At 39.3% G+C, this 12,384-nt stretch overlaps 1 protein-coding gene across 1 annotated transcript in view; it reads left to right on the forward strand.

Annotated features, from left to right (window-relative positions):
- The window catches only part of SLC35D2 (solute carrier family 35 member D2), a 61,650-nt gene that overhangs the window by 19,359 nt on the left and 29,907 nt on the right, over positions 1-12,384 (forward strand). Inside the window, exons 5-6 of the mRNA XM_003782995.3 lie at positions 7,135-7,206; positions 8,119-8,187. Of these exons, the coding sequence (XP_003783043.1) occupies positions 7,135-7,206; positions 8,119-8,187 (141 nt within the window). The remainder of the gene's footprint in view (positions 1-7,134; positions 7,207-8,118; positions 8,188-12,384) is intronic.

Here is a 12,384-nt window from a genome sequence, read left to right on the forward strand (position 1 = left end):
GCAGGATAAAAGTTTATTTATAAATGGTCAGACTAATAAATTAGTGTCTTGTCACCTTCAATGGTGATCTGTCAGGGATGTTTTTAAATATGATTTTGTTTTTTCTTATCATTATGAACTCATAGATTTTCATTTACTTGATACAAGTCCTTTATCAAATATGAATTTTGTGAATATTTTCTCTTAGTTTGTGGCTGCTCTTTTCATTTACTTACCACAGGCTTTCACAGAGCAGACATTTTTAATTTTAATGAGGTTCCATGATCACTGTTTTTCTGTCATGGATCATGTTTTTGGTGTCATATTTGAAACTCAGCACCAAACCTTATTTTATTATTATTATTTTTATTATTTGGGGGGGCACATATTCTCACCCTGTTGCCCAAGCTAGAGTGCTTAGCATCACCCTACCTCACTCCTGGGTTCAAGTGATCCTCCTGCCTCTGCCTCCTGAGTAATGGGAACTACAGGCTTCTGCCAAGATGCCCAGCTAATTTTTCTATTTTTAGGACAGATGTGGGTCTCACTTTTACTAAAGCTGCTTTCAAACTCCTGAGCTCAAGTGAACCTCCTGCCTTGGTCTCCCAGATGCTAGGATTACAGGCATGAGCCATCATGTCTGGCCACCAAACCTGATTGTTATTATCATTATTATATTATTTTTGGGACAGGGTCTTGCTCTATCAACCAGGCTACAGAGCACAATCGTAGTTCACTGCAGCCTCAAACTCCTAGGCTCCAAGGATCCTCCCACATCCCCCTCCTGAGTAACTGGGACTGTGTGCATGTGCTACCACGCCTGTGATCTAATTTGAGTTAATTTTTGTGAAAGAGATAAGGTCTGTATCTAGATTCAGTTTTTTACACATGGAGGTCTAGTTCTGAGCACCATTTGTTGAGAACACCATCCTTTCTTCATTGAATTGCCTTTGCTGTTTTGTCAAAGATTAGTTGACTGTATTTGTGTGGGGCTATTTCTGGGCTCTCTATTCTGTTTTATTGATCTATTTGTCTCATTTTTTTGACATGTTTTATTCATTAAGGAAATACCTCTTTTGATGCTCAAACTATCCCAGTGGGGTTGAATCATATAGTATTTGTCCTTTTTTGGTCTGGCTTATTTACTTACCTTGAAGTTGGCTCCTATGTTCTGCGGCCCCTGTAGTCTTGCATTACTCCCTCTTGCGTTACTCCCCTGCTTTTTTTGGCAAATGATGCCCCAGGCTTATCTTGAACATTTCCTTCCATTCTGTTAGGAATATACTACTTGCTATTAATGTCAGATGTTATTGAGAGACCGCAATCTGAATGCTGTTTGTGTTTTGAAGGAAGGGCACAGTATGTGATGATTAACATGTGGGGTGTGAAGGAAGGAAAGGAGACAAAGAGGACTTCATGGTTTTTGGACTGATGAAGTGGAAGAACAGGATTCCCATTGATTGGGTATATACCTGGGAGTGGAATTGCTAGGTCACGTGGTACTGCTCTGTTTAATCTTTTCAACAATTGCTGAACTGTTTTCCAAAGTGGCTGCACCCTTTCACATTTCTACCAGCAATGTATAAGGATTATAAATTCTTTACATCCTTGCTGTATTTGTTATTGTCTAAAGTTTCTTTTTTAAAGGTTCTTTTCTTCTTTTTATTTTTTTATCAGGGAGATACAGCCTTTGGGGTAAAACAAAGATGCTTTCCCTCTTTGATTCTAAGCATTCCAGTGGTTGTGAAGTGGCATCTCATTGTGGTTTTGATAGACATTGCCTTGATGATTAAAGATGTTAAGCATCTTTCTTTTTATATGCTTATTGGCCATCTGTATATTTTCTCCAGATGAATCCTTTGCCTATTTTTAAATGGGATTGTTTGTCTTTCTTTTATTAAGGTGTAGATGTTCTTTATGTGCTGGTCCCTCACTACAGATCTGAGTGGCAAAACTTTATCCTGTTCCCTGGGTTGTGTTTTCACTCTCTTCATGCTATGTTCTTTGAGGTACCAAACCAGGGGTCCTCAAACTTTTTAACAGGGGACCAGTTCACTGTCCCTCAGACCATGGGAGGGCGGGACTGCGGGCCTGGGAGGAGTCAGCTGCTAAGCAGGACAGGCAGTGGTGGCAAAAACACCCACGGGCCGGATAAATGTCCTTGGTGGGCCACGTGTGGCCTGTGGGCCATAGTTTGAGGGCTCCTGCACCAAAGTTTTAAATTTTAAAAATTTAAACAAGAATTAAGGTAAAATATACATAACATAAAATTGACCATTTTATAGTGTACAATTCAGTTACATTACATATTTTCACAATGTTGTACAGCCATCACCATGATTCATTTCCAGAACTTTTTCATCATCCCAGACAGATGTCCTATACCCCTTTGAAAAATAACTTCTCATTCTCCTTAGCCCTCAACCGAGTAGAATCTATTCTGCTTTCTGTCTATATGAATTTGCCTGCTGTAGATATCTCAAACAGGTTGAATCATATAATATTTGTCCTTTTTTGTCTGGCTTATTTACTTACCATGAAGTTCAAAGTTTATCCATGTGGTGGCATGGATCAGAATTTCGTTCCTTTTTAAGATTCTGTGTGTGTGTATACGTGCACTCATATATATAATGTTTATCCATTTATAAACGATTTTAATTTTGATGAAGTCTAATTTATCTATTTTTTCTTTTGTTGCTTATGCTTTTGGGTATTTTTTTTCCTAAGGCTTTACTTAGCCTAAGGTCACAAAGATTTCCTCCTGCTTTCGAAGAGTTTTATAATTTTATTTTATTTTTTTGGAAAAGGTAGGCTTTAATAACTGCTTTTATCACCAGGTTAAGTCATGCACTTACGAAGTAGTTAGAAATTTCTGAAAGTAGTTATTACAGTTTAAAAAAAAAAGCTCATTCTTAAACATATATTATCTAGCACTTCATTGGGGCACTATTATTCAAAAGGCCCTGGCCAAGGAACTCCCACACAAAACACTCAACCCAAGGTTGTTTTCAGCTCACTGTTAACAAAGCTGGGTGCAGAATACAAAGTCTCTAAAGGAGAGAATGTAAGGTAGGCCAAGAAGGGCCCATTGGCAATGCTCAGAGTTAGCCAGACTCCAAACAGGGGAGCCCAGGTGGTTGTTTCCTGGGATATTCTACTTGAATTACTGTTCAATTAGTCAAGACAATAGATCTTCAAAAGAGAACATTCAATCAACTGCATTCTTTGGACTATGTGTCATAATTATATAGTTAGTAAATTCTGACAATCTTAAAAATAGCCTCCATCACTTACAGGTAAGAAGATAACTTAGTTTTTCACAGGGCTTTTTGTTTTAGCTGGATAACAATACATGACTGACAACTATAAATGATACTGTTTTATGTTATAAAAATACTAGCTTTTTTCTCACTCTGGCTCTTCCCAGAAGTCAGTGCTATTTCCAGGGAAGGCACAGTCAAGAGCAGTCAGTTACTTGTTTCTTTTGCTCTGAAAAAGTTTGGGATGTGCTGTAACTTTAACACATTTAAGAAGTAAGTATGTGACCATTTTAGAAGGTGGCATGGTCCTCAAGCGAGTTATTGGTATTTTACATCAGCAAAATAACTCAATTTTACAGATTGCAAACAAGAAAAGCTGTTTCTGTTTATGCATTTTATTCTTTTAGAATAAGTACATGCTGCTGTAATAAAATTGCCTTTAATTACTTAAGAAGTCTAACGTTGACTCAAGCAGTGAATGCCGATAAACATAATAAATGAAGAGTTTTATAACTTTAGATCCTACATTTAGGCCTTTGATATATTTGTAGGGTATTTTTGTTTGTGTTTTTTTGAGACAGAGTTTCAGTCTCTCACTCTGGATAGAGTGCTGTGGCATCATCATAGCTCACAGTGACCTCAAACCCTTGGGCTCAAGCGATTCTCCTGCCTCAGCCTCTGAGTAGCTGGGACTATATGCCCCTCTGTAGGGCACCACGATGCCCAGATAGTCTTTCTATTTTCTGTAGATGGGGTCTCACTCTTGCTCAGGCTGATCTCAAACTTCTGATCTTAAGCAATTCACCAGCTTCAGCCTCCCAGAGTGCTAGGATTATAGGTGTGGTACACTGCCCCTGACCAATTTGTGCTAATTTTTTTTAAATTCTTTTTTAGAGATGGTATCTTATCTAGACTGGAGTGCAGCAGCTATTTACAAGGGCAGTCATTGTACACTCTAGCATTCAACTCATACCTCAGCCTTCTGAATAGCTGAGACTATAGGCAGGTACACAGTGCCTGGCTCTTGGGTTAATTTTTTATATATAATACGAGATGGGAGTTAAAATTCATTTTTTTCACACGTGGATATTCAGTTGTACCAGAGCCATTTGTTGAAAAGCCTGTTCATTTCTCATTTTGTCTGGGCACCCTTTTTGAAATCATTTGACCATAATTGTTAGGATTTATTTCTTGGCTCTCTATTCTGGCCCATGGATTATATATGTAGAGTTAAATCAATAAAGATAGTTTTGATTGCTTTGGAGTAAGTTTTGAAATGGGGAAGTGTAAGTACACCAGCTTAGTTCTTTTTCAAGATTGTTTTGACTTTCTGGTTCCCTAACATTTCCTTGTTATTTTAAAATCAGCTTGTCAATTTAAACACATACACACAAACAGAGCCAGTTGAGATTTTTGTAGGAATTGTGTTGAATCTGTGTTTTAGTCCTTTCATGTTGCTCTAAAGGAATACCTGAGGCTGGATAATTTATAAAGGAAAAAGGAAAGAAGATTTATTTGGCTCATGACTGTGGGCTGTACAAGAACTGTGGCACCAGAATCTGTTTCTCGTCAGGGCTTTTGGCTACTTCTACTCATGGCAGAAAGGGAAGGGGAGCCTGTGTGTGCAGAGATCACAATTCCATGGGGAGAGAGGAAGTGCCAGGGTGCCAGGCCCTCTTTAACACCCACGTCTTTTGGGAACTATCAGAGTGAGAATTCACTCACTACCCCCCCTACCCACTACCAAAGGAGGGCTTTAATCTATTCATGAGAGATCTGCCCCCATGACCTAAACACTTCCCACTAGGCCCACCCAGAATGCTGGGGATCAAATTTCAACATGAGGTTCACAGGCTCAAATATCCAAACTGTGTATCTATTTGGGGAATCTTTCTATTTTCACCATAAGTATTCTGAGCCATGAACAAACATGGAGCATCTTTCTATTTACTCTTTAATTTCTTTTTAAAGGTCCTCTTTAATTTCTTTTAATAATGTTTTGGGGTTGCCAGCATACAGACGTTATGCTTCTTTTGTTACATTTGTTCATGGACCTGCTTTGTTAATTTTATTTTTGGATCACTCATTGCTAGAATGTAGAAGTGCAGTTGATTCTTGTATATTAACTTTGTTTCCTGCACACTAGCTGAACTCATTTATACATTCTGATTATTTTGTAGTGGTTCCCTTAGGACTATATAAGGTATTATCTGCAAGTAGAGATAGCTTTATTTCTTCCTTTCCAAATTGGATGCTTGTTACTTGGGTTTTTTGTTTGTTTTGCCTAATTGCCCTGACTAGAACCTCAGGTACAATGTTGAATAGATACAGTGATGGGAGTGAACATCCCGATGTCGTTCCTGATCTTAAGGAGAAAACATTCAGATTTTTACCATTAAGTATACTTTATCTGTTTTTAAAAGGTTGCATCTAAAAATACTTTTTCAACTGAATAGAAAATATGAGATGTTTTTTGTTATGGCTTGCTTTGAGAAAGATAATTTAAGCCAGTCTCATAAAACATCTTTAAATGTGAATATAAAGTTTCTGAAAATTCTTTCTGCACTTGCTGTCTGATTGCAGTGTCACTGATAATGTGAAGCCCATCCTCAGGCCTCGTTGGGAGAGCTTCCCCGCTCCCCCTCCTGGGCTGTCATTCTTGCTCTCACTTTTTCTCCCCTAGCTTACTGTCTTCTGAGGGTCACTTTTGGAGGCAGGTATAGGTGGGCCATTTCAGCCTTGGCAGTCTACTGGCTGTGCACTGAGCTGTATCCTGGAATCTCTCTGTTAGGAGTGAGTGAAAGGTCCTTAAGTACATATTTTTTAAGGCAATGAATCCTCATTTCATAAAGTTTGGGAGAAACAATCACCTGTAATTTTATCCTTTAACATGCGATTTTACACTTGATTTTAGCCAGAAGGTAGAGGAGCGATTCATATGTAATTTAAGGCCAGGCGCAGTGGCTCAGGCCTGGAATTCTAGAACTCTGGAAGGCCAAGGTGGGTGGATTGCTTGAGCTCAGGAGTTTAGACCAGCCTGAGGAGGAGTGAAAAATTAGCCCAGTGTTTTGGTAGGTGCCTGTAGTCCCAGGTACTTGGGAGGCTGTGCAAGAGGATCGCTTGAGCCAAAAGTTTGAGGTTGCTGTGTGGTAGGATGTCGTGGCACACTACCCAGGGTGACGGAATACAATGGTCTCAGAAAACAAATAAACTAACAAAAAAAGAAAACAAAAAACACATAATTTGAAAAACTCATTGAAAGTCTTTTTCCATTTACAGAATCTATCTTGTTAGAGTCATAGACTACATTGTTTTTTACCACTTTTGTTTTATTTAATATTTATTTTACAATAGTCTTTATATGCACATATTATAGCATCATATATATCATGTTCCCTGGAATAGATGTACCATAATTTATTTGACCAGTGTCTGACCTTTAGGTTGTTTCTGATGTTTTTCCCAAAGATGTTACAATGAACAATTTATGCACCCGGGGTTTTCTTTCTTTTGGATTATTACTTTAGTTTAGGATGTTTCCCAGCAGAAAGTAATTAGGCCCAAGATTAAGCCCATTTAATGACTGTTGATACACAGTCCCAACTTGATTTGTGATAGGATGTACTGGTTCACCCTGTGAACTAGTTTTAATACCATCTTTGTAACAGTTGGGTAGGATGGTGTTTTAAATTGCTATTATGTAAAAGTGGTAAAATGGTTTTCATTTCTTTGTATTATGTGATGTTTTTTGCTAATGGCAAGTGTGAGAATTAAGGTTAATTCCTCATATTTAATTTAGAAAATGAATGGGCTTAATTAAAAATGTAAAACATGTTTACAAAAAAACTCACCAACACTCGGTATCTGATGTTATGCTTGAATTTTTTCCCGACAGCTTGCCGATGTTCACTGTCCTCAGGAAATTTACCATTCCACTTACTTTGCTTCTGGAAAGCATCGTACTCGGGTGATTTTTTGTTTTCTTCCAGTCCTATATGTCCTCCCTCCCTGCGTTATTTTTCTACTGCAAATGGTGAATGTCCAGTCACCTTTCCAGATAGTTAATTTGGATTGCTAGTTGCAAAAATAGAAGGAAGAATTCACTTAAAAAAAGTGGCCTGTTTCTGTGAAACCCTAAGAACGTCACAAGGGATTTTTTTGAATTGTAACTTTACCGTTGACAACGAATACATATTTGTGGTAGAAAGTTATAAAAAAGAAAAAAAAACCACACTAAAACAGATGTAAACCTGCTTCCTGAGGCAGATAGAATATATAGCAATTTTGAAAAACAGAATACATTTTTCCATATGTACATACAGGAGTGAAGGAGAGCAGGGAAATCAATTCTGCGGCAGAATACTTTAATTTTTATAGTGTTGGTTATAAAAATTTCTCATCAAGATAGTTTTACATCCCAAAGCGTGATTCTTGATTTTGCCGTGAAAATTATTTAGCAATGAATTTTTACTGATGGTTCAATGTTTTAAACCTGAGTTTTGTCTTGATCTTTGAATTCTCATTATTAAATTCACATGTGTACAAACTAGACCCAAGCGAGCAGCAGCTTTTCTGTATTTGTCTCCGCATCTCTCTAGTGAGAACACAGAAATCAGTTTATAATTAGTTACTAAAACGGCTTAAGAAATAACGTACATTGAATTTAACTTAGACACACTTTTAGTGCTTTCTCTATATTAAATACTATCCATTAGGTTTTAGCTATAAAACTGTGAATGTGTATTTGATGTTTTCAATATGTCCTTTATATATTTAAGAAAGGTAACTTACATTTAAAATTATACATTAAAAAATGTAACCTATATTTAAAACCCCCTCCCCTGCTTTCCTTTCTTATGTGTTTATTTATTTATTACAGGAAGCAGTATTCACTGAGCATCATTGTCAGTGTCTTTGCCATCATTCTCGGGGCTTTCATAGCAGCTGGGTAAGACTGTGGACTGTTTCTGCTCAATAACTTCTTTGTGTCTTTGACAATAGGCCCGGGCCCATCCTCAGTTTTCCATTTTCCATCTGGCTGCAGTTGAATTGAGCAGCCAAGAGACAAATCCGTTGAAGTTAGTGGAATCCCCATGTGTTCCTGTGAAAGTCAGACTGCGTCCCCCATTGGCCAGAATATTTCTGAGAATATATAAAGAGAGCACTGCCAGATATCGATACAGCTTTTCTCCACAAAAGCAGCAATTATCGGAGGTTTATCGTCAGAATAAAAATCTTACTTGATAAGTTCTTAGGCATTTGATTGACAATAACAGATTTATAAAGGCTTTGGATGATGATTCGTTTAATCATCCCATTGATAGCTTAGCAGTCCCTATTTCCAGTGGTTAAATGCTATCAGTAAATGTATTTGTGTGTTTGGAATATGAGCACTGGTGCTTGACTACTACCTTGGTCATTAAGACACAAGAGCAGGGATGAGGACTTGAGTCTGCATCGGTGAGTGGGTCCTCAGACTCCTGTCTGTTGTAATGTGAGGATGATATGTATGTGTGGTTACGTTCCTTGGGTTCAAAACTTAGCTCTGCCTGTTGTCAGCTACTTCTCAGCCTCTCTGTGCCTCAGTTTCCTCACCTGTAAAGGTGATAATAGAAAATACACCTACTAGAATGAAATGAATAAAGAAAAGATTGGAGGAATTTCCATCAAACTTGTTTTGTTAACTCATTTAGACCCGAGGGTGCCGGATCATTAATGGTATAGTAAGTAAGAGGGACAGTTGCAAAGCTGGATGCCTGGGATCTTATTCATGTCTTTGCACTCCCTAAATGTTATTTAGGGAGTTATTTAGACAAGCTATTTACCCTCCCTGTGCCTCAGTTAGTTCAATCATAAAACGGAGGTTAAAATAGCATCCCACTCCCAGGGTCACTCTCTGGGTGCCAGGCTTCGTTCTTGGTGCTGGGGGTCCAACGGGAAACAAGACAGACCAGATTCCTTCCTTTCATGGAGCTTCTGTTCTAATCAGTGGCGACTGACAATAAACCAAAAAAGTTATTTTGAAGAGAAGAACAAGAACACACACCAGATGGTGACAGGTATTATTAGCAATAATAACAATAATATTCATTATTATTGTAAATATATTTAGTCCTGTTACCAGATGAAGAAGGTTTGGCCACCTGTCACTGTCAGCCAATATGTAGAGACAGGGATAGGTCTACCAAATTTTATCCCAGAAGCCCGGGATTCTGGAGAACAGTGAGAGTAGCCTCTTCAAGACTGTTCTGTTCTTTCATTTCTAAAATTACAGTTTTATATAGAAAAGTTCAAAGCAAAGACCACACTAAACCCTATTTCAAATAATAATCAGCATAATTCAGTAACTTATTATAATATTTTAGTTTAAAAGTTAATCTCTTATCTACTTAAACTACTCAAGATAGGCATCTTCGGGGTGGGAGCTAAATTTATAAAACAGTAAGAATGGGGGGGGTCAGGGGATGCGGAGGTGAGGGAGGTCAGACAGGATCTAAAGTGACCAGACTAGCGGTGTCTGCCCTAGCCTGCCTGACGCCATCTTATTCTTATTGGAGAATAAGTCCCTTGTATAGACCAAGCTTTATTATTTACATTTCATCTGTACCTTCCTCTTCCCTAGTCCTAACTGTAGGCTGAGTTTAGCTCCTTGAAAGTTCACCTCTTTGGTTTCAGAGCTCTGATTCATACCTCTGGTATGGTGCCAGCACAGACGTTAAACCCCAGCCTGCCGAGCCTGTTTTAGCCACAAAGACTTTTGTTAGAATGAAATCATATGAGTAAAGGAGCTGAAAAAGGGAGGGGCTGTGTGGAAGATGTTGTAGGGAATAAGGGAGAAAGCTTCCTCTTTGCCCTCTGAAGGTTCATTAAAAAATGAACTGAAACAGGCAGATTAATTGGAGAAGAAAACATACAAATTTATCTTAACATACACAGGGTGACAATCACAGGACAGTGGTTATCCAATAACCCAGTGGGGTGTGGATGCTTTTGTACCCTTCTTCACAGGGGAGGGGAACATGGGGAATGCAGACAATGCTTCTGAGGGGTCATAAGTGATTATTAGGGAGAAGGAAAGGACTGGGAGGCAATAAATGATTCTCTTTGGAATTTGCAACTGAGAAGCAGATATTTTCTTTGGAAACGTCTGTCCAGGTGTGGTTGTATTCCTCAGCCACCTTTTCTGTGATAGATAATGAGATTTTAGGGAAGGGAGGAAGGCAAGCGTGTTCTCTTTGGAGGGCCCAGTCTTAAGTTAGAAAAAGGAATATCAAGCCTGAGCAACATAGTGATACCTTGTCTCTAGGAAAAATAGAAACAGTAGCTGGGACTGGGGGTGGGTGCCTGTAGTCTCAGGTACACAGGAGGGTGAGGCGGGAGGATTGCTTGAGCCCAGGAGTTTGAGGTTGCTGAGAGCTGTAATGAGGTCACTGCATCCTACCCAGGGCAAAAGAGTGAGACAAAACAAACCCAAATATAAAAACAAAACAAAACAAAACAAAACAAAACAAAAAAAGATAGAAAGAAAGAAAAGGAAAAGAGAATATCAGGGAAAGGTCTTTTCTTGCATCTGCTCATCTTCAAAGGCCTTTAATTAAGTCAGCATACGAAGGTGCCATATTCAGGGGTGAAATTCCCCAGACCCCTTCGGTGCCCTCCATGGCACTCTGGAGTCTAGTCTGCTGCATCTGTCATCTAGGATCCTTAGGGCTCAATTTGAAAACTACTGACTTAGAGCCAGTTGAAAGCTTTTATAAAGAATGGTTTATAAATATTTTTGTTCATCTGCAGAGAGAAATGGCACTTCAGATGCTGTGTGTATGGAAATTCAGCTCATGTTTAGCTTAGGTAATGGTACTCTGATGAGCTGAAATGGTAAATCATATTTCCAGACACATCTAACTTTTACCTAAGAGCCAACCTGGAATAGCAATGCTTAGTTTTGCCCTTCCTCCAGCACTCACAGAATGGATCGCTTCAGGTGGGTGATATTCACAGAGCTTAGCTGTGGCCAGCTGGGACCCCATCCTTCTACTGTGCAAGCTAACTCATCCAAATGCAAGCAATTCTAGATCCACTCTGTCAGGCAAGTCAGTTTATGATGCTGTAACAAATAATCCCCACATCTTGGTGGTTTAACACAAGCAGATGTTCTCTGCCTGTGGCACACGTGTAACCCAGCAGCAATCATTACTTGCGGGAGGGCTCTGCTTGGTGTGGCTGCTCAGGACCTAGGATGATGGAATCCCTGCCTCAGTGCTTCCCAGGGGCAGGCAGAGTAGTACAGTGGACATCAGATACTCAGAAGGGGGGAGTATGGGAGGGAAGTGAGGGATGAAAAACTACCTGTTGGGTGCAATATATGCTCTTCAGGTGACAGGTACACTAAAACCCACACATCACCACTATACAATTCATCCATGTAACCCAAACCACTAATACCCATAAATCTATCAAGAAAATTAAAAAGACTAGCACTCTGGGACACTGAGGCTGAGGCAGGTAGATTGCTTGAGCTCAGGAGTTCGAGAACAGCCTGAGCAAGAATGAGACCCTGTCTTTAAAAAAATAGCCAGGCCTTATGGTGGGTGTCTGTAGTCCCAGCTACTCAGCAGGTTGAGACAAGAGAATCACTTGAGCCCAAGAGTTTGAGGTTGCTGTGAGCTATGATGTCAGAGTTCTCTACCAAGGGCAACAAAGTGAGACTGTCTAAAAAAAAAAAAAAAGAGAAAGAGAAAGAAAATTTAAAAGGGTGCTTTTAGTCCAGCAGGCAGGGAGAGGGAATGTGAACAATTGTGTACTGGCTCTTAAAGCTATTTCCCAGAGGTGACATGTGTCACTTTCTCTTACATTCTATTCACCAAAGCAAGTCACATGGCCAGAAAAAGTTGTAATATAAGTCTGTGAAGGCTGGGCACCCCACAGTTCAGTGGTTAGGACACTAGCCACATGCACCAGAGCTAGTGGGTTTGAACCTGGCCTGGGCCTGCTAAAGCAAAACAAAAAATATGGCCAGGTGTTGTGGTGGGCACCTGTAGTTCCAAGCTACTAGGGAGACTGAGGCAAGAGAATCACTTGAGCCCAAGAGTCTGAGGTTGCTGTGAGCTATGATATTACAGAACTCTGCCAAGGGCAACAACAATAA

This window comes from Otolemur garnettii, unplaced genomic scaffold, assembly GCF_000181295.1.
Source record: "Otolemur garnettii isolate 467f Iridium unplaced genomic scaffold, OtoGar3 scaffold00006, whole genome shotgun sequence".
Lineage (NCBI taxonomy): Eukaryota > Metazoa > Chordata > Mammalia > Primates > Galagidae > Otolemur > Otolemur garnettii.